The 20,872-nt window shown below is 35.7% G+C and overlaps 1 protein-coding gene across 3 annotated transcripts; it reads left to right on the top strand.

The window, feature by feature from the left end:
- Positions 1-1,008: 1,008 nt before the first annotated feature.
- On the top strand, positions 1,009-16,817 carry LOC106053777 (ubiquitin carboxyl-terminal hydrolase 36-like). 3 transcript variants are annotated; one of them, XM_056021931.1, is made up of 19 exons: positions 1,009-1,150; positions 4,306-4,541; positions 4,955-5,188; positions 5,311-5,421; positions 5,568-5,670; positions 5,865-5,932; positions 6,308-6,378; positions 6,737-6,819; positions 7,425-7,502; positions 7,727-7,820; positions 8,565-8,690; positions 8,968-9,111; positions 9,384-9,444; positions 10,360-11,205; positions 11,613-12,041; positions 12,454-12,606; positions 12,951-13,057; positions 14,840-14,935; positions 15,190-16,817. In XM_056021931.1, the coding sequence occupies exons 2-19, from the start codon at positions 4,442-4,444 to the stop codon at positions 15,271-15,273; spliced, it is 2,988 nt and encodes a 995-aa protein (XP_055877906.1). In that variant the 5' UTR covers positions 1,009-1,150; positions 4,306-4,441; the 3' UTR covers positions 15,274-16,817. The 3 variants fall into 3 exon arrangements, with proteins under 3 accessions (XP_055877906.1, XP_055877904.1, XP_055877905.1); XM_056021929.1 differs by having other exon boundaries at positions 4,270-4,541; XM_056021930.1 differs by having other exon boundaries at positions 1,020-1,150; positions 4,188-4,541.
- The last annotated feature ends 4,055 nt before the right edge of the window (positions 16,818-20,872 follow it).

Genomic DNA, 20,872 nt, shown 5'->3' with positions numbered 1-20,872 from the left:
TAGGCCAATAATAGAACATGCATCCTCTGTTTGGGACCCCTCAACTCAAGAAAACATTAAGAAACTGGAACAGACACAAAATAGAGCAGTGATATTCATAGCAAACGAATATTCACATTTGACTAGAGTCAAGAGTAACACCTTTAATAAATTAAATCACTAAATTTCGAAAGCCTTCAGGATAGAAGACTTAATTAAAAGTAAAGTAGCAATTATACATAAAATACTGAACCATAATCTTCAACTATAAAAACAAAATTTAATAAAATACTCAGAAAGATACTCACAAAGATGAAGGTACATTTTTCGTTCTATTTGCTAGGACAAATTTGTACAAATGCCCCTTCTTCCCTAGTGCTATTAGAGCATGGAATGGGTAGCTTGAGCTAGCCAGGAAAACCAGTGACTTGGCAGAATTTAAGTCATTGGTTAATATCCATGACTGAATGCATGACGCGTAGGACGTAATCATCTTTTTTTTTTTTTTTAAGTAACGTCTGTATTATAGAAGATAAGATAGAAATTTGCTTGTCAAACAAAAAAATGTCTGGTTCCTATCAAATGCTAATGCAGATGTTGACGGGAATGTCTTTCCAGAATAGAGATATACAGTCACATGAAAACGTGTTCGACCACAGTCGTTCTACAGCTCAAAGAGGCCAACAACATTTGTTTACAGGGCCGGATTTACCTACAGGCTACACAAGCTATATATAATTTAGTTAGGCCTTAGGACCATCAAGGAATATTTAGCAATGGTATATAATATCTCTACTTAAAAAGGGGACCACAAAAAGTAAACTAGTACCAATGTGTAAGAAGTTTGTATTATTATTATTAGATTTTTTTGGGCGGTTATGCAAGTTGTACCCCCCCCCCCTTTTTTTCCCCCAAAAGCAGAAAAAATAACACTAAAATAACCGAATTTATAGGGGAGGGAATAAGAGAAAATAAAGTAGTGGCGCTCTCTTGCACGAGAAGTACCCGTATTGAGGATATCACAAATGACGTTGCGCAAGACAGGAAGTTACTAGATCGTGGCGTAGTCTAAGCGCACCTGTAAAGAAAATTTATAATTGTAACATTTAAATCATTATATCTGTAATGAACATGTCATGTATACACATTTGTAATTATTATGATACGTTAGGTAAGACTAAACATTACTGATAGATCAAGCATGGTTGTTTCTGTTCTGGAACGTCAATTTGTATTACTATTTGTACTGTAACTGTGTCAGTGAGTGTGCGTGTGTCACTGTGAGTGTGTGTCTGTTGTAATGTTGTTACTTTTTTTTTTTTGTAATGTCAGTGTTACTTTGAAGTTTATTCAAGTTAAATCTAGATTGTCTGAGTGTTCACTAGACTGATGTTTACACTCGAGTGACTAGATCTAGAGTGACTAAAGACTAACTAGCTAACTAGAATCTAGGTCTAGCTAGTACTTTTTTTACTAGTAGTAGTAGTAGTATAGTCTATATATAGGGATAGTAACAAGTGATCTAGTAGTAGACTAGAGCTAACAGCTAGGGCCAGCTTGGCTTTGCCTAGGCTAGGGCCTAGGCAGCTATTTCAGTCTTCACTGTTCAGCCAGGGTAAAGTTAAACTTTTAAAAAAGTAGATCAACAATTTGTTGAACAACCAATAATGTGTACATGATTTGATTAATAGTTCAGATTCAGGTTAGACAATACACAATGAATTATGACTAGATTACTAGATTTAGTCATTTAGTAGAAGCTATTATATTGCTAGATCAGTAGATGATAGATCTACTTCATCTAGCTAGATCTAGAATCTAGATTATTCTAGACAATCTAATAAAATCTAATTTCGAATCTAGATCTATCTAAATTTAAATTCTAGAAAAGTAGAAGACAGATGGAAAATGATTTTTTTACTCTTACTTACAACTTACATGTAAGTGTAAGTAGTTACAATTTTAACAACAATGCCATGTTGATTATGTTTGAACGTGTCAGACATGTGGATGAATGTGCTCTAAAGTGCATAGATTATAGATTTCTAGATAGATATAGACTATATTACTATAATTATATATAGTCATATAGATCTAGAGTATAGATGTAGACTTGCTAGAGATGATAGTAGATGGACAGGATCTAATTCTATACAAATCTTTTGACTACAATCTACAGAATAATAATGTTACACAAACTTTTTCCTTAATGAAGACTTTGCATATTCTGACTATTTAGTGGAAGACTGCTTATTTTTTTTTTTAGAGAGATTAATTCATGTGGTGGCCTACTAGACCTAGTTGACCCAGTTAATTACTGAGTAATTACTCACATGGAACACCTATTCAGGCCTTGCGGAACACGTCTTAGGCCATATTAGGGTTTCGTGGAACACAGTTTGAGAAACACTGATCTAGACAATAAATCTTATTTTAGGTAGACTAAATTTGTAGATCTAGTTCTTCTAGTTAAATCTACTTTAGTAATCACTATGTGACTAACATGACATTGACAAATAATGGATTAGGTCTCTAGAGTCTGGATCTAGAATAAAAATTAAAATGTTAAAAAATTTATTTAAAAAATGTGACAGTATCTGAAAATTTAGACTGTTTTAAGCTTTATGCTTTAACATTTCAAAGCTAAAAATTTAGGACAGACATTAATTTTTTTATACATGACAATCAAAAATAGTTATTTGTATTGAAAATAATTGATTCTAATATAGAAATGATCAATAGCATGCCTTATGTTATGTATGTTCTCAATTTGAAATTTACTGGGATAATGATAAGAAAAAAAAAAAAAAAACAAGGAAAATCAGATTAAGTAAAGTTTGAATTCCGCTGATGGACATCCAGATGGGCCACAAAAAACTTGTGAAGGCGGAAAAAAAAAAAAAACTAGCTTTTTTAAAACACAAGCTTAATTAAAACATATTTAATGTAGCACCACCAGGGAGGGCAAATTCCACCTTCTGAACAGGTTGTAAGCTTTCATCAAGCCCTGGCTATAATACAAAAAAAAAACAGAAATGGAAAAGTGGTTTGAGTGCTGGGACAAGTCCCAAAATGCCAGTGGAGTCTGGGAGCGCATGGGGCGCCCTGACCACACTTCCCCGTGGTGGAGGCTGTCCAGGCATGAGCAAGCTATTATAGCACAGTGCAGAACAGGCCACTGTCCTGTTAGCTCGTATTTCTCGCGGCTATGGCCAAATTTTGATTCACGGTGCCCCCACTGCAGGGAAGAAGAGGAATACGTGCCTCATATACTGTTTGACTGCCCCAGACTTGCTGATCTCCGTCTCGATAGGTCTGGGAAACCCAAAATTCTCGACCTGTATGGCGACATTTATGCACTACGCAAGACAGCAGGGTTTCTGTTCAGGGCTTTTGCAAGAGAGGATTTGAGCCTCTCAAGCCCTCACTCTAATGTAGTTTGATGATGATGATGAATGTAGCAAAAAAATATGTTTGAAATATTTCATTGTGTTCAGATGGACAAATTAAGTTTTGACCTCAATGTAATAATTTAACTAATTTAAGACTTACCAATCATTAATTTATTTTGTGTGTGTGTTAAAATTTACATAATTCATTTTTAAGTGTAAATATGTTAAATTTACATTAAAAAAATAAATAATAATGTTTCTTACCTTTTCAGACTAAAACATTCAAACGTAAATTACGTGTCTTAATTTTAATACTTAGTAACACTCACAACTGCAAAAAATGCCTTGTAAAAGAAATTTCAAATATTGCTCTATCCATAACAACTAACAAATGCAACATAACTAGTAGTTATTAGGTAAAAATATAACAGAAGCACTTAAGTACAATATTTTTAATAAGAGAAATAAACATGGACACTCTGACTTGACAAATCTGCCTAGCAGTAACATTGGGCCTGATAGACCTTTTGAGCACAGAGATTCCAGAAACTAAAAAAAAAAAAAACTTCGATAAGCTGCATCTGTCGGTTCCTTACTTTGCCCCAGAGGTCAAGTTACAGGACCCAATCAGGCCTGCCTCCCTCCTGCCACACCAGTATTTATATAGAATCCTAACATAGCCTATACAAAAAGCCTCTAAAGCTTTCAATTAGAAAAACATAGGTTCTTTTTTAATTGTATCTCTTGGATAATCTAAAGTAACAAAAATTTGAGGTCTCAGATTTTAATTTATTTGTATTTTGTATTATTTTGTAGAATGAATTATCAGAATTTGATGTTGCTATAAACATCACAGTTTGACTTCTACCATTTATGCTGAACTTCTTATTGTTTGTAGACATTGAATAGATGTTATGCCTGAATCATCTGGCAGCATTGTGGAGATCCATAACTCCTTGAAGGCCTCCTTGGGACGAGGTCACTCTGATCTTGACCAGGATGTTGTGGCAGCATCAAAGCGTGTACTTCTTGAAAACATCTTGTTTGTCCCAGCAAGTGCCCCTTACACCATGCAGTTGGATGCTCTGAAAGCCAAGTACATTTCTTTGAACCCAGCACCAGTGAAATGGGATGGGGACAAGTCAAGTCATCAGCTGAAAGACACAAGCTGTGAGTCTTTATCCTTTAAGCATTTTATTTATTTAATTAACCATATATCTTTAAATGGAGGTGCGGTGGCTGAGTGTTTAACCAGAGGTCCAAGGTTGGAATCCTGGTGAAGGCTGGGATTTCTACTTTCGGTGCCTTTAGGGTGCCTCTGAGTCCACCCAGATTTAATGGGTACCTGAAATTCCTTGCCGAAAAGTAAAAGCAGTTGGTCATTGTGCTGGCCACATGACACCCTCCTTAAACAGATGACCTTTACATCATCGGCCCCATAGATCGCAAGGTCTGAAAGGGAAACTCTACATTTGTTTATATATCTATCTTTAAAGCTTCTAGATGAACGAAACACTACTCTGTACCTCTTTCTTTTGTTGTGACAATAACTTGAAATTTTTGTTGTATAACTTGTTGTCTAGCCTCAGCCATGAGCAGCCAGACTAGCACAGAGAAGTCAGAAGATGTGCTGCCAGCCCCCAAGGTCATTTTGTATCCAGAGGAAAAAGTGATGATGGAGTGGACGAGGATGACCAGGATTGGTGCTGGCCTGGTCAACATGGGCAACACTTGTTTCTTTAACTCTACTCTCCAATGTCTGACCTACACAGCACCACTGGTCAACTATTGTTTGTCAAATGACCATAGATCTAAATGTAAGTACTATGAATGTTTAACGCTTTACTGGGTTACTAGGCTATTGCTGTCTCTAGGGTAGAGATAAACTAGAAAACTTTTTTTGTGTGTTGTATCTGACCTCAGTTGTTTTTGTTTTCAGGCAAAAAGAAAGATTTCTGTATGATGTGTGAGATACAAAGCCACATTAAGAGCTCATTAGACTGTGGAGGTCGATCCATCAAACCTCATTCAATGTTACAGAAATTAAGATGTAAGTTTAGAAATACTTTCATCAGCATGAAAGAAATATTTTAGAAAGACTTTCACAACAGTCAAAGATAGAAATACTTTACAAAAGTAACATTTAAAAAATTATTTCTACCATGAATTATCAATTCTTTTTAAAAAATGTTTTAGGTATAGCAAAACACATGAAATGGGGTCGACAAGAAGACGCCCATGAGTTTTTGAGATTTGTAGTTGACCACCTACAGCAATCTTGTCTGAACGGAGAAAGCAAGTGAGTATAGTTGAAATGTTCCTGCATATTAGGTTTGGGATTAGGGTGTAGTTGAAATGTTCCTGTATATTAGCCAAAACTCATCCAGCTAAACTTTCACTGTTCATGTCTTATATTGTTTGAGTCATTCTTAGTAATAAGTAATTTTAATTTTTATTCATATCAAGTAATAAACCTTTTTTGTTTGACTTCAGGCTTGATCAGCTTAGTAAAGATACCACTGTCATAAATCAGATCTTTGGGGGTTATCTCAGAAGTCAAGGTAAGCACTTTTTCATAGTTCTTAGTAGTCTTTGGATTAAAATTAAGAAAGTTGTACGTTTCTTGGCTTAAGATGCCACCATGTAGCTAAACTTAGATTCAGATCTGTCTCACTTGTTAATATACTCAAAATACAAGTAGATAGAGATAAACGACAAGGCCGATTTACAAAACACACACATGCTTTATTCAACCATATTAGATAACGAACAGCAACACACACACTTCCTAATTTGCTAAGAGAACTAACTCTCAATCAATATATCAACATCACTTAATCACAACAAAAAAAAATCTGCATTTAATGCTGGGGTGTCACTTTTTGTATGTAGTTTATTGAAAATTACTAAGTTAAACAATTATTATTATTTTACAGTCATCTGTTTACGCTGTCAAGCCAGATCCAACACATTTGATCCATTTATGGATATAAGCTTGGATATAAAGGTCAGTCGATGATGTCAAATACTTTCTAGTGTAAATACACTTGTCATTGATCAGACCACATAAGGTTGCAATCATTATGGCCAAAATAATTAGCAAGACTACATGAATATAAGTGTGTTATCTTTCGATACTTCAGGATCTGGTCTGAATAAATGCCTGATCAAGCAGATTTTTTACTACAATAATATATAAATAATTTTATTTTTTTTACCAGATTAGAAAGTTGCGCTCATTCGTTAATTACTTAGTTGTTTTTTTTTTTTATTGATTCTAGTTCATTTTGAATTCATTCCTTTATCATTATTACAAAATATCTTTGAGCTAAACATGTCTTTCCCATGCTGTTTACTCTCTCTAGGGTGTGAACACTGTTGAAGAAGCTCTTGCTAAGTTTGTGAAACCAGAGACTTTAGAACAAGACAATGCTTACAAATGTCCCAAGTAAGTAGCTTTTTAGTCCCATTTGATCTGCGCTTGATCTCTTGGAATGGGTTTCCTTTTGTTCCCATTATTTCTGACCTTTATCTATTGGAAGAATTGGAAATCTCCATGTATTTCTGGGCTGTCTTTTCGTGCCTTTTAGGCGGGGTGTATTCCAGCGGGGAACTTGTCTCGTGATGTTGGATGCAGGCTTGCAAATGGTGTGGACTATCCATTGCCAGTGTCTATGAAGGATATCTTTTTCAATGGGCTGCGCTGCTGCTCTGTTTTTTGTCACAGCTACTCATTATTGATCTTATCTGGCCAGTGGGCCATAAGAATCTTCCTAGGGTGTAGGGGAAATGGACACATATAAATTTAATTTCACATAAAGTTAATAGCTGCAGTTCACAACCCTCAATCTATTTTTCATAATGAAACAATAACCAGAGACAAAAGTTATAAGAAATTCTTGTCTTTGGTGTCGTACTTATGCAAGACAGATAATAGATTTTAGCTTTTGTAATAATCCCAGCAACTGTGAAGTGTTTTTTTACCAATGAAGTCAGCATTGCAAAATCACACACACACACTAAACTAGCTCACGTTTTTTTCTCTTTGACCAGGTGCAAGCACAAAGTTAAAGCCCAGAAAAGATTTTCAATCCAGAAGGCACCAAATATATTAACCTTACAGTTGAATAGGTTTGTGACTATTTACCTAAGCTCCATTTGGAACAAACATGAATACATGATTTATTTCTGAGATATATGTTAAAACGTCTGTATGAAAGAACTTACCTTTTATTTTATTGAACAGTGAACATATTTTATACATATATATATGTGTGTGTATGTGTCTATGAATATATATATATTATATATGTTACCTTATACAAGAATGAAACTTTGTTTTTCATCTTCTATAGGTTTGATTTCCACCGGCATCTGTCTGGTAAGATCAACAGGTTTATAAAGTATCCAGAAAAGATCAACTTAAGGAGTTTTATGAGTCAGAAACAGGTAGGACTGTTTGCTTTTAATGTTATCTATGTGGCCAGTGTAATTTTTTTTCTTCTGCTTTTAGTAATCTCAATGGTCAACTGGTCTCTAAATATCACTATTGTCTGGTGTCTATTATCTATAAATGGACTGACTTTTATTTTTACAATGTATCCCGCCATGCCATTGGAATCACTTTATATGTAGTAAAGTCCTTGTGTCCATTACCACTTCCTGCAATAACAATCTTACAAAGCGAATGTTCATCAAATAGCCTCTGACAACCTGTCCAACTCTTGGCATTTAAGTGTGGCTCATTTATTGGGTCCAGCAGAACTGCTAACTTACAGGAGAAAGTGTTAAAGTGAGTGTTTGGCACCTAAACCAGAAATTGGGTAGGAGGGGCTTGTTAACCTTTGGATGGCTACCCACCTGGATGAAGCAAACTTAAAATCCATACCTTCAGTGCCTTATGGCTAAATCCAAACATTGTAAATGCTTTGGGGGTCAACCTGAAGTAAAAATCAGGGGGTGCTGTTGACCCTTAGGCAGCTTTTAGTATCATCTCTTGTCTTTCCTTTTGACCCAAAAGCTATGTGGATGGGGGGAAATGCTGTGTAGGCAACAATGTTCTGACCAATGCCAGACTCTCATTCTTCCTAGTCCTCTTAATGACTGGAGGAGGTCCATGAACAATGTATCGCCATGATTTAAACATAATGCTCTGAAGTATTATTATTACATTTATGTGTTTTGTTTGTTTAGGGAGAGCCTATATTGTACCACTTGTATGGTGTTTTGGTCCACTCGGGCCACAGTAGTGAACATGGTCACTATTACAGCTATGTCAAGTCTCCAACTAAAACCTGGTATTGCATGAATGATTCAATAGTAAGTTATGAGGATTAAAAGATAAACGCCACAATTTTTTTTATGTAACTTCCCTTGACCTATAGAGTATTTTAACTTTTGTATTCATGTTGGATTACAATCTGATTCATATTTGTATGCTTTTTTAAACGGTATTGATAGGAAATCAGAGAAAAAAATGTTCACTTTAAACATTCAACTTTATAGCCAGCCTTAAATTCAACATTCTAGAAACAAACTGAACTTTCAACTTTACTCTCCACATCAATTTTGATGAAGTGTAATCCGTCACTTTCAGGTGCACCAAGCTGCCTACAACAATGTTTTCAATGCTGATGCCTACGTTTTGTTTTATGCTAGAATCAATAAGCCAGTTAGCACTGCCACAACACTCCCCCCAGGTGCTAGCACATCATCTGGATCTTCAGCCTCTGTGACAAAGGTAGAATCGGAAAATTAACAACCATTATAGTTTTGGATGTAGGAATAATTGTATATCTTTATATATATATAAATATATATATATATATATATATATATATATATATATATATATATATATATATATATATATATATATATATATATATAAATATATATATAATAGTTAACTAGTTTTACATATATATATATTAGTTAATTAGTTTTACATATTTTCTATCATTATTGACTGTGTGTGTATATAGTTAACTAGAGAAAACATTTTGTTTTCAGGGTCCACTTGTGGGAACATCATCCTCTAACAAACCAGCTGCTTCTATAAATGGCATTCAAGGTTAGCTGACTTAGGACCAACTTTTTTTCTCTGCACATTTAGTTGTCTAAAGAAACAAAAACAGCTGTTAAGTTATTGGCGGTGGTTACTTGTTTTTAGTCATCTCTTGGCCTTATTTCATATATTTTGAAATTAAAACTCAATTTTAATTTTCACCTTGACAGTCGAGCTAGACACTGCTATTGCTTCATTGCAGCACCAGTGTTAAACACTTTATAAGAAAAAGAATCAATCACAAGATGGTTGGTGCATCTATGAATATGAAATGCCCTCTTATCTTGTATGCCCTTTTGAGATCTTTCCTCTCTATGGACTCAACTTTTCTACTTGTGCTGTGATTTCCTTTTAAAAACTTAAGACTAAAATCTTTTTCAGTACATGGATCAAAGGCTTGTGGAACTCACTCCCCATCAAGCTCAGACCATCTGTTTCATTATATACTCGAAGAAAGCTAAGACCTTTTTTATCCAAACATTGCCATTTAAACTGTTAAATGTCTATTACATTCTCAAAGTACTTTTAAACCTACATTGTGCTTTTGTTAACAGTGCTTTTTGAATTGTAATCATTTAAAAAAACAAATACTTTGGTTTCAAACCATGGAGCCTTGGGTTCAAATTCAAGTGAAGAACTGGATTTTGATTTATTTTTTTTAAGGCATCCCTGACTCCACCCAACTCTAATGACTACCTGACAGTGGTTGGAGTAAAGCAAAGGGGATTGATTAGTCATTGTGCTTGCTACATGACATCCTCATTAATGTGGGCCACAGAAGCAAATGACCTTTGCATCATCCTTCCCATAGATTGATAGGTCTGAAAGGGGAACTGTATTATTTTTCATCACTAGATGCTTCTCTCTATTCAGAATCTAATGACTTTCAGTTTGTTTAATGGTTTATGTTCCTATTGTCAGGCAAATCAAGCAGTGATGTTGGAACTCCTTTAAAACGCCAGGAGATTCCATCCAGTGAATCCAAAATTGTTCCTCATGCCCCAAGTGGTAGTGCCTTGCCAGGGGTCTACACTAAAATATCTTTCCCTATTCTCACGACGTCCCAAAAGAAACTCTTTCAGCAACAACAAGAGGATGGGAAAAGGATTGTGCTTCAAATCAAACATGGCAACTCTACCACCATGGAGAAGTCACCTGACGGCAAGTCCAAGGTGGTCAATCATGGGGGCACACAACAATCTCAACAATCTCTAGGACTTGTCCCATATAACAGTGACTCTGACTCTGAGCAAGACAATGTGTCTACTGGGGCATCGAAATCTGTTTCCTCAACTAAAGAATCGACAAAATTTGTCACGTCAAATGACAAATCAGGTGACAATCCACAAACCAGTATAAGAAAAATTAACTTTCCTTCAATTAGCCACGAAATGAGGCCTATAACAGAAATGGGTGATGCACCAGCATCCAAACCTTTGTTGGCCTCCTCATCACACACCTCATCTACCTCTAGCTTGCAATCTGTGGAGCCCTCAAAACATTCCTCAGAAGTGACATTGAAAGGTTCATTTAAAAACATTTCTGCTGCTGCAGCCACACTCCCTGGGATCACAAAAAATGGCCCTGTGACAGTTGAGTTGTCTGCTGCAGGCATCACTGCCTCATCATCAAACAGCTGCCCTAAAGTCAGATCTACTGGAGGTAACTGGTTAATCCAGTCCCAGGACTGTGCCCCAAGCCCCAGAAGTTCTTGTAGTAGTGCCAACAGTGTCAATTCAACAACAGAGTGGACTGTAGAGTCAAAGGGTAAGACTGTCTTGTTACCATGTCACAACTAATATCTTTTTGATATTTAACTTGCCAGGATTACTTTAACAAAAACCTTTTTTAGATATAAGACTTGAAAAGAGTCAAGCTATCTTCGAACCTTAGATTCAACAAGCAACTATTATCTAGATGTGTTGCTACAACTTTCCCAACTGTGCAGCATTGATTGTTTATTAGTTATCTTCAGCAACCTCTTACTCCATAAACCCTAAAACACGTCAGAAATTAGTTCATGTGTGTATGTAAACAAAATATTTTTAAAAAAATATGATTTTATTCAAAGCACTGACATTGTTAACAAAGTAAAAAAAATGCATTTTTTTTTTCCTCTGCCCAATACATTCTTATAGTCAGCTAATGAAGTTTCATTCAAATTGTATTTCCAGAAATAAAGAACAGCAATCCTGAAAGTGGAATAAAGTCCATGCCCAAAGGTCAAGAAGTAGCCACAGCAATGCAATGTAAGGAGCCTACAGATAAGGTAGCGCCACTGGTCAGCCCCCTTCACAGCCCCGAGTCCTCTCACAGTGGCACCAAGAAAGCAAAGAAGCACAAGAAGAAAAAACTGAAGTCATCCTCGGATGAAGATAGAAAAAGAAAAGATCATTCTAAAAAAAAGAAAAAACACAAAGAGAAGAAAAGAAAGAGGGAAAAGGAAAGAAAGAGCTCGGATTATGACTTGCATGAAAGAAAGAAGCGCAAGTATTCTAGGTCCTCATCTTCGTCCTCCTCAGCTAGTGACAGTGAAGAGGACTATGAGTGGGTAGAGAAGACAAAAGAAACCGCAGGACTCATCCAGCCTAAAACTGGACCTGGTGAGACAAACTTTTAAGTAGATTACTTTTTTCTAAGTATTTGTCTTGTACTCTTATCTTTTTACTTGAATAAATTTGTTATTAAGACATTTTGGTGGGAAAATCAACAAGAAAACTAAATACCACGTTCAACAAAATAAATTGCCAGCTTTACTTTTTTATTTCTTCTAATTCTAGTTTTCACCAAACGTATTGTCTAAAAGTTAAAGGGGGGGGGGATCGTTTTAGCAATAACATTATCTCGAGGGGAAGGCAATGCCTCCTAACTCTAATGTAGGGAGAGATCTTCTCATGTTTTTTTTTTGGTTTCATATTGCAGATGAAGCTAAACTAGAAATAATTCCTAAGATCTAATGTTACAGTTTGTATTTCGATCTATGATTTAAGTTTAATGCTGGTGATGTTTCTCTAGTTACTGTACAGACCTGGAATCATCATGTCAAAGATGATGTTGCTCCCAAAAAAGATGACAGTGATGTAAAGGCCAAGAATGTTTGGGATGGATCCCGGTCTTCTGGTTCACATTTAGACTCAGAAAGTAGCAGCTTTTCTTTAGGCAAAAATGGTGAGCTAAAGTTGTTTGTTTTTTTTCTGTTTAGTTTTTGAAGAAAGGTGTGCTTTGTGTGGAAATTTAGACAAATTAGACTTGATCAAGTTATTTCTATTCATTCTTCTACTACAATAGACAAGACTCTTTTTCTTTCCTTATCTGTCTTTCAACTGTTATTTGTAAATTGCAACGTTTCTTAAACTTTATCAAAGAAACAATAATGAATTTAAAACTTGTAAAGAGCTAATGCTGATTCAAACATTTTTAGCGCTGTTACAGTGTTGTTTTTATTTATGAAATCATTGTTATGCCGTAGATTTCACAAAAACCTGCAAGTGCTCAACTTTATCTTTTCTTAGTTTTGTCCTGGGATGGAGGTAAAAACCACATTGACGATGACTTTCAAAAAGACAACAAAAAGAGACGGTTCTCTGAACTATACAACGAGGAAATAGATTCTGGGAAGGTAAGCTGGTCTCAAAAAACAATTTTGTCTGTGTGCTTGTAGAATGGGGTACCATGGTGATAAGATGGTTTCATTTGATTGGTACTGTTACCCTAGGAAAATTTGTGCTTGTTTGATCAAATGTGTTTGTGGTATTGAACAATGTTGATGGCATCATTGTTAATTGTGGCTTGTGGACTAATTAGATTGCAGAAAAGCTTCTGGTGTTTTTTTTGGGGGGGGGGGCCTGTCTGAGCAGTCACTTGACTTGTATGGTAGCTACGAGGCATTAGGCCGATCGGCTAAGTTTCTTGCCAGAGCACTACGGGAGGATTAGTCCTTACTGCTCTGTTTTTTCAATAGGAGTTCATCTCAGGTGTTTTTTAGAGCTAAAAAATCTATAAGAGTATTGCAGAGAAATTCATTTAAAATGCCAAGAAATTCCATACAGTGATCCCAAAATTATTATTCATGTGCTAAGTGGTAGTGCCTTGGCTGGGTCTACAAGCATCAGGATGTCCGCGGCCTCCTGAAATTCCAGGATGTCCTTGAATCTCCTGGAATTTCAGAAAAAATTTAAAAGTCCTGGAAATCTCCTGGAATTTTAAAATATCTCCTTGAATGTCCTGGAATTTCGCCGATTGAAAAAAAAAAAGGTATAAAACAATTCAGCACCGTTGCTGCGGATGGACCGTCGCAGCGGAAATAGATTGGAAATGAGCATTCCCGAGTTTGCGCAGAATGTGTATACTGCTCCTTGACAATAGATAGATCTAATCTATTTATAGATTAGTATGGTTATCGGACCACTTTTTCACTGAGCACGTTGATTTACGGGCTGGCTGTGTCAATAAGCTGACCAGTGACGCGTCTACACCGCCTTTCACCCACTTGTGAAGCATGTTCTCGTGATTGAAGATGGCCTTGGCTAAAAGCAAGGGCATTTCACCTGGCATTATAGTGATTATTTTTCTGAAGGGCCCTCCCTCACCTAAAATCTTGTAACAGAGTGTTTTTGCGTAAATCATCTAGACTCTAGCTAGAAATAGTATCTTGATTTAGATCTAGTGAAGATAATTCACAACCGAACTTGAAAACTTCGTGAATTTTAGTCAATTTAATGATCTCGATACATCTAATGTCTAGATTAGTCTAGAAATACGCTAGAGTCTAGATTTACGCTAAATCACTTGCTCTAGAATGTAGTGAAGCCTAGAAAAACTCGCAAATCCGCGGTAGATTTGGTGAAGATAATTCTCACATAGCTGTGAAAAGTCCGCGAATTTTAGTGACTTAGATCTAGAGTCTAAATTTACAGTAGATAGGTAAAGATAATTCTCACACAGCCGTGAAAAGTTGCGAATTTTAGTGTCTTAAATTTAGATCTAGACTCTAAATTTTACACTAAATCATTAGAATCTAGTGAAGATAATTCACTCACAGCCATGAAAAGTCTGCAAATTTTGTGACTTAGATCTAGACTCTAGATCTACTGTAGATTTAAGGAAAAAATTTACACACAGCTGTGAAAGTCCGTAAAAGTTATTTCGGTCGTAAAAGACAGGAAAACTACATAGTTGAAAAAGAAATTGTGCTTGAAAAAAGAGAGAGAAGGTTGTCTGATCATGTGTAGTGCCCCAGTGGTCACACAGACTAATGGACGGGGGAAGAGGGAGGGACCATCTAATATTGAATGTATTCCAATTATTTTATACTTGCTTGTGTAGGAGAATAGTATCACTAAGTTATTATACTTCTATAGGAGAATGGTATCACCAAGTTATTTTCTTTCCCCTATTTCAGGTCAAGAAAGTGAAAAGAGTATCAGAGAACATGACATATTCAAGGGGATATAATCCATTTCAACAGTACCATTCTGATCAATATCAATCTGAGAAAGTAAGTTGACTAATAAACAACTTTGGTTTGAAATTTTTTTTTTGATTTCTAAGAGAGAGCACGATTTCACATAGTATTTTAGCTGGACTCTATCATTTAGATATATGTAATGTGCAGTTTTAGAAACTCAAATTCTAATGAAATCTACCATTTTTGTCATAGTAAATTCTCTTCAAATAAAAATTATATATTGTTATTTATTAAAAACTAATGCAAAACTACATACAAAGTGTATAATTGTCTATCTATTGTAGAATCGAGATTCAGTGTTCTGGAAACAAGACCACAGTTACTACCAGAATAATCATCAAGCTACTAAGAATAAAACTTTCACATGAGATAACAGAGCTAACATTACATCATTCTGGCAGCAAAGGACAGACAACTTAAAAGAGATCTGGATGTCATCATTGATTCATTCCCCCTGTTCTCTGTGTCATGTTATGTTCAATTTTCATTTTCCTTAATTGTTTGACCATGTCTGCTGATGTTAATTTATTTTGTTTCATTGCAATACCATTATGTTTTTTAATGCATTTTTTTTTTCTTCTTTTTTAAATCACCTTGTTTTTCTTTTTTGAAGTATTATTGACCTTTATGTTATTGTTTTAAAACTGATCCCAGCCTGTAATTTTCACTACTGCTAGCAATGGCTTGTGTTTGCAGTGGAAGCCGTTGCCAGGTTTATTTATGCCACATTTTGGAAGTCTCATTGTTTAATTGTTTCACTATTTATTGGCTCTGGTTCCAATTGTTCTCTTCATTGTTCACTTGTTTTCTATTGCTTGTTGACTGCATGTGATTGACTGCCACTTTCAGCTATATGGTGGACACTAAATGCTGGTTGAGACTTACGTTTCTGGTCTAGATATACATTGTAATCACTAAGCTTTGAAAGCACAGAGATTGTTTATAAATGAATTTGGTTTAAAATCCTTGACTTAACTAAATTCTTTGATATTAATTTTTCAACATGAATGATGCCCCTTACAATGCCCACTATAAGCCCCTCCCCACACTAAGTTCTGTTGTAGGTCCTAACTTGTGTATATATATATAGATCACCCTGTAAATACCATTGTTCCATATGTACAGTACCGACTTCTCATTGGATATAGTGTATTCACATGTACAGAAATAATTTTTTTTTTGACTATTAAAAATATTAGCAAATTTTTAAAAATGTTTCTTGAAATGTATATGTTTGTGTTGAATTTTTTTGTCATGCAAGCAAAACATCATCTTGAATTTCTGTGGTAATCCTTATGAATTGATGGCTGCCTTCAATTGCTGATGAGTGCAGTGTTTCATTTGACAATGCACCCAGTTGTGACCTGCATCTCGTGCAGACAGCTGTTGTCTGTCATCTGGCAGTCTTAAGTTTTCTTTTTGTCTTTTGCTCAAATGTATGCCCCGCAGCCTCCAACTGTATCTTTCATAGGCCATCTGCTGACGGCTACTTTCTTTTATTCCAGTGAGGGCGAAATGACGCCTGAGTTTATCTTTACACAGGGTTCTTAGCCACCATTAAAAACATGGGAAAAGGCCTTGAATTTAATTTTGTCCGTTTCAAAGAGACGCATACATCTATTACAGGGCAGTAATCAAGATCTTGATAGCTAGTACTAGTAGGCTACTAGATTCTAGACATGGGTTATTTTGTGTTAATCGCTACAGAAATGACTTGAGCTCGGTTTTTTTTAAGCGGCCCTCGAAAGGGGGGGAAAAAAGCTATTAGTTTTGTGTGGGATGTCTGTCCGTCTGTCCCTAGAAAAGATAATGAAAATACGACATCATAATATTTTAGACAATTGAAAGTTCTTATGCAATGACAATTTTTTTCTTTTCTGAAAGTGAAAAATCAAATTTTTTAAATCACTTATGCAGGTGTTGTTTTTTTTTCATAAAAATACACCACTTTTACAACTATTCACTATTAATAGTATCAAATATGGGAGCCTCTTTAGTAGGGGAGCCATTCATTTACTATATTTCTAACACATTTATGCAAATGGTTATTATTTTTTTTTTTACATAAGTATTGCTAAGTTATGTAAGTTCTGTCATACTAACTACTACATTTACAAAAAAACGTTTACTTTTTTTTATTAAAGAGAAAAAAAAATGTTTGCATATAACTTGGACATAATTTAAAACAACAATTACATGTATTTAGTTTTTCATATTATCGAGTGAACTGCAGTGCTGTACCATACCTATAAAACACTTAACTAAAGAAAAAAAAACTTTTTAAGGAAATGTTTTTTTCTTGAGGATTTGAATAAGAGGTTGACCGATTGACCCTTTACAAAACAGTTAGATATTCATTATAAGACAGTTAGGCCAGGTTCACATCTGACTCTACTATCACTTTCACCTATCCTTTGGTCTGCTGGGGCACCCACAAGATCTGTCAACCTACTTTCTCCATTCTTCTCTGTCATTTGTCTTTGATAAAATTTTCATTCTGATGTTATTTCTGAAAATATTGAAACCTGCCTGTGTGGACCACTTCGGGGTCGATTTTGAGTTTGTGTTTCCACACAAATTATCTTTGTAACTTTGTTAGATCTATATTCAATTTCAACTAAGTCCTCTTGTAGTGAGGTAGTATTGAAAGAGATGCCCACAACTAGATCTAGATCTGCTTGGTAACTAGACTGTAGTCCTAATGTAGGTGTATATGTAGAATCGAATTCTAGTATACAAATTGCTACTGAAATACGCGAGTAGTTTTGTTGTTTTTTTTCTTAAGAAGCTTAAAATCTTTCGCCATATTACAAGATCTTCGGAGCTCGCAAAGACCTTCATTCGGGGAACAGTACCAGGAAATAGAAGAGGCAGACAGAGAAAGCGATGGGAGGACAATATAAAAGAATGGACGGGCCTGCCATTGGAAGAGGTTCTAACTAAGGCAAAAGACAGAGAGGAATGGAGAAAGACGATCGATGAGTCTTGCATGATGCCCCAACGGTCCAATAGACTAAGGGATAGGTAAAGGTAAAAAAAAAAAAACTAATTAAGAATAGAATAGTTCTTGTTATAGATTTAGATAATAATAATTTAATTTATAGATCGCTGTTAACAAACAGTGTAGCCTCAAGGCGCTGTAATAACATTACAAACATAAACACGAGAGCTAAAAAGAAACTGATCTAAAATAGTTTTAAACAGATAGATCTTAATGTTCTTCTTGAAAGTAGTGTAGCAAGTTGTCTGTCTGAGATCAACGGGGAGTGAATTCCAAACCTTTGGACAGTGCACTGAAAAAGCCCGCAGACCGTAGCTTTTGAGGGAGAAACGTGGCACCACTAGAAGCGTTGAGTCCATTGAGCGCAGGGCTCTCTGAGCGGCACCTTCGGCACATATGGAGTGATCAGTTCTCTAAATTACAAGGGCATTTCTTTATTATACAGGGTGCGTCAAAAAATGTCTACACACTTTGAACTGTCATAGACAATTTATTTCCCGTTCTACAATGGCAAATTTCTGGACATGGAAAGCTTAATGTCCAATTAGAAAAATAAACGTGATTAATGACAGTAGTGTTCAAACTGGTGGCCCTCAGCATCAGTAATTGCAACATGGCGGACCTGCGTTTGAGTTTTGAAGAGCGGGAGCAGATAATTAAGTGGTACTGAAAGTTTGAGAATGTTGCTGTGGTTCGAAGACAGTGGAGACGTAAGTATGGTACAGAACCAACTTCAAGGTTAAAAATTACACGTCTACGAGACACATTTGAAATTCATGGAACAGTATGTGATGTGCATAAAGGTCAATCAGGGCGTCCCACCTCACCATCTAAGCCTCCGTTGTTTTATTCCCTTTCAATCAGCCGAAGAACAAGTCTTTGACATATTTTCTCATTCGCGCAATGATCTCACCCACGCATTTTCTGCAGTGCTTTTACTGTTATTCTCATTTAAGATTTGACTTACCTCCCGCTTATCACGCATTCATGTTCATGCAACCTCTCCCTCAGGAGTCGTGGGTCATACATAGTTCACTTTACTTTCAGGCGACACCGGTATAATTTTTTTTTTTTTTAGCGGCTCCAGAAAGGATAATAGACGCCCGTAGTTTTGTGTGGTCTGTCTGTCCGTCCGGTTTATATCTCGTAAACTATAAGAGATATTGATAATCCGACATATCATATTTTAGACCATTCAAAGTTCTGATGCAACGGCTACTTTTTTTGTTTTCTGAAAGCGTAAAATTTAATTTTTAAATCAACTATGCAAACAGGTTTTTTTTTTATAAACATACACAATTTTTACAACTATTCACTATTAATAGTAACTAACACGGGAGGCTATTTAGTAAGGGAGATGACCATTTACTATATTTTTGACACATTTATGCAAACGGTTTTAGATTTTTTGTCATAAAATTTTATTTTTTTTTACAATTGTATTGCTAAGTAAGTAAGTTCTGTCATGCTAACTACTACATTTACAAAAAAATTTTTTTAAAGAGAACAAAATCTATTTAGAAAGCACATAAGTGGAACGTAATTAAAAACAACAATTAATAAGTATTAGTGAACTGCAGAGCGGTGTGATTAGCGGGACGCAATTGCAGCAAGAAATGGGAGATTTTTTTTTTTTTTTTGAGGCTTTGAATAAGAGAGGGAGGGACCCCTCAACTCAAGAAAACATTAAGAAACTGGAACAGACACAAAATAAAGCAGTGAGATTCATAACAAACGAATATTCACATTTGACTTGAGTAACACATTTAGTAAAATCACTAAATTTAGAAAGCCTTCAGGACAGAAGACTCAAAAGTAAAGAAGCAATTATACATAAAACACTGAACCATAATCTTCAAATACAAAATTTAATAAAATACTCAGAAAGACACAAAGATAAAGACACATTTCTCATTCCATATGCTAGGACAAAGTTGCACAAATGCTCCTTCTTCCCTAGTGCTATTAGAGCATGGAATTGGTTGCCTGAGCAAGCCAGGAAAACCAGTGACTTGGCAGAATTTAAGTCATTGGTTAATATGCATGACTAAATGCATGACGCGTAAGACGTAATCATCTTTTTTTGAAGTAACGTCTGTATTATATAAGATGAGATTGACCCTTTACAGAACAATTAGATAATTATTAAGTTACATTAGTTAGGAAAGGTTCACATCGAACTTCTACACTTTCACCTATCCCTTGGTCACCTGGACCACTGGGGCACCAGACAAGATTTATCAACCTTCTTTCTCCATTCTTCTCTGTCTTCTGCCTTAGAATTTTATTCTGATATTCTTTGTGAAAATATTGAAACCTGCCTGCCTTTTTACCTGCCCATGGGGGCCGTTTTTGAGTTTGTTTTTCCTGCCAACGTTAGGTTAAATTGTGTAACGCTGTAATGCGTAATGGATGGCTGCCTGGTCGTGCGGTTTGCGCGCTGGACTGTCGTTCAGATTTATCTATGGTCGAGGGTTCAAACCCTGCCCGCGCCCATCCCCCGTCGTCCTGCGGGAGGTTTGGACTAGGAAGTAAACTATCTTCAACTCTGAAGGAACATCCGAAACATGTAAAACATTTTAATGTTGAAGAATGCTGTATTACTATTACACATTGGACTGGTCACTACCAATGTGTCGCGAATGCGTAGACTGCTGGGTTCGTGCTTCCTGGAGTCCCACTTGACACGTGACAGACACAGACATTACAGATTGACTCAAGTTCTCTTTGGCAGACAGATATAATGTTTATTTAATGACGATAATAACAATACTCCACCTTATTGGCAGTTACTTCAAGACTTCCGATGTGAAACATAATTACGTCCGCATAACAGCGGTATTGAATGTCCAAGATGATTAGTTACAGAATAAACCAAGAGAAACGTCCGCATCACAGCGGGTAACAATACTTCAATAATAAATATCCTACTCTCAGTGTAGAGAAAAACTAATAATAGGAATATA

The sequence above is a fragment of the Biomphalaria glabrata genome, chromosome 2 (genome assembly GCF_947242115.1).
Source record: "Biomphalaria glabrata chromosome 2, xgBioGlab47.1, whole genome shotgun sequence".
Taxonomy (NCBI): Eukaryota; Metazoa; Mollusca; class Gastropoda; family Planorbidae; genus Biomphalaria; species Biomphalaria glabrata.
Note: the sequence above shows the minus strand (reverse complement) of the source record. Positions and strands in the feature narration are given on the sequence as shown.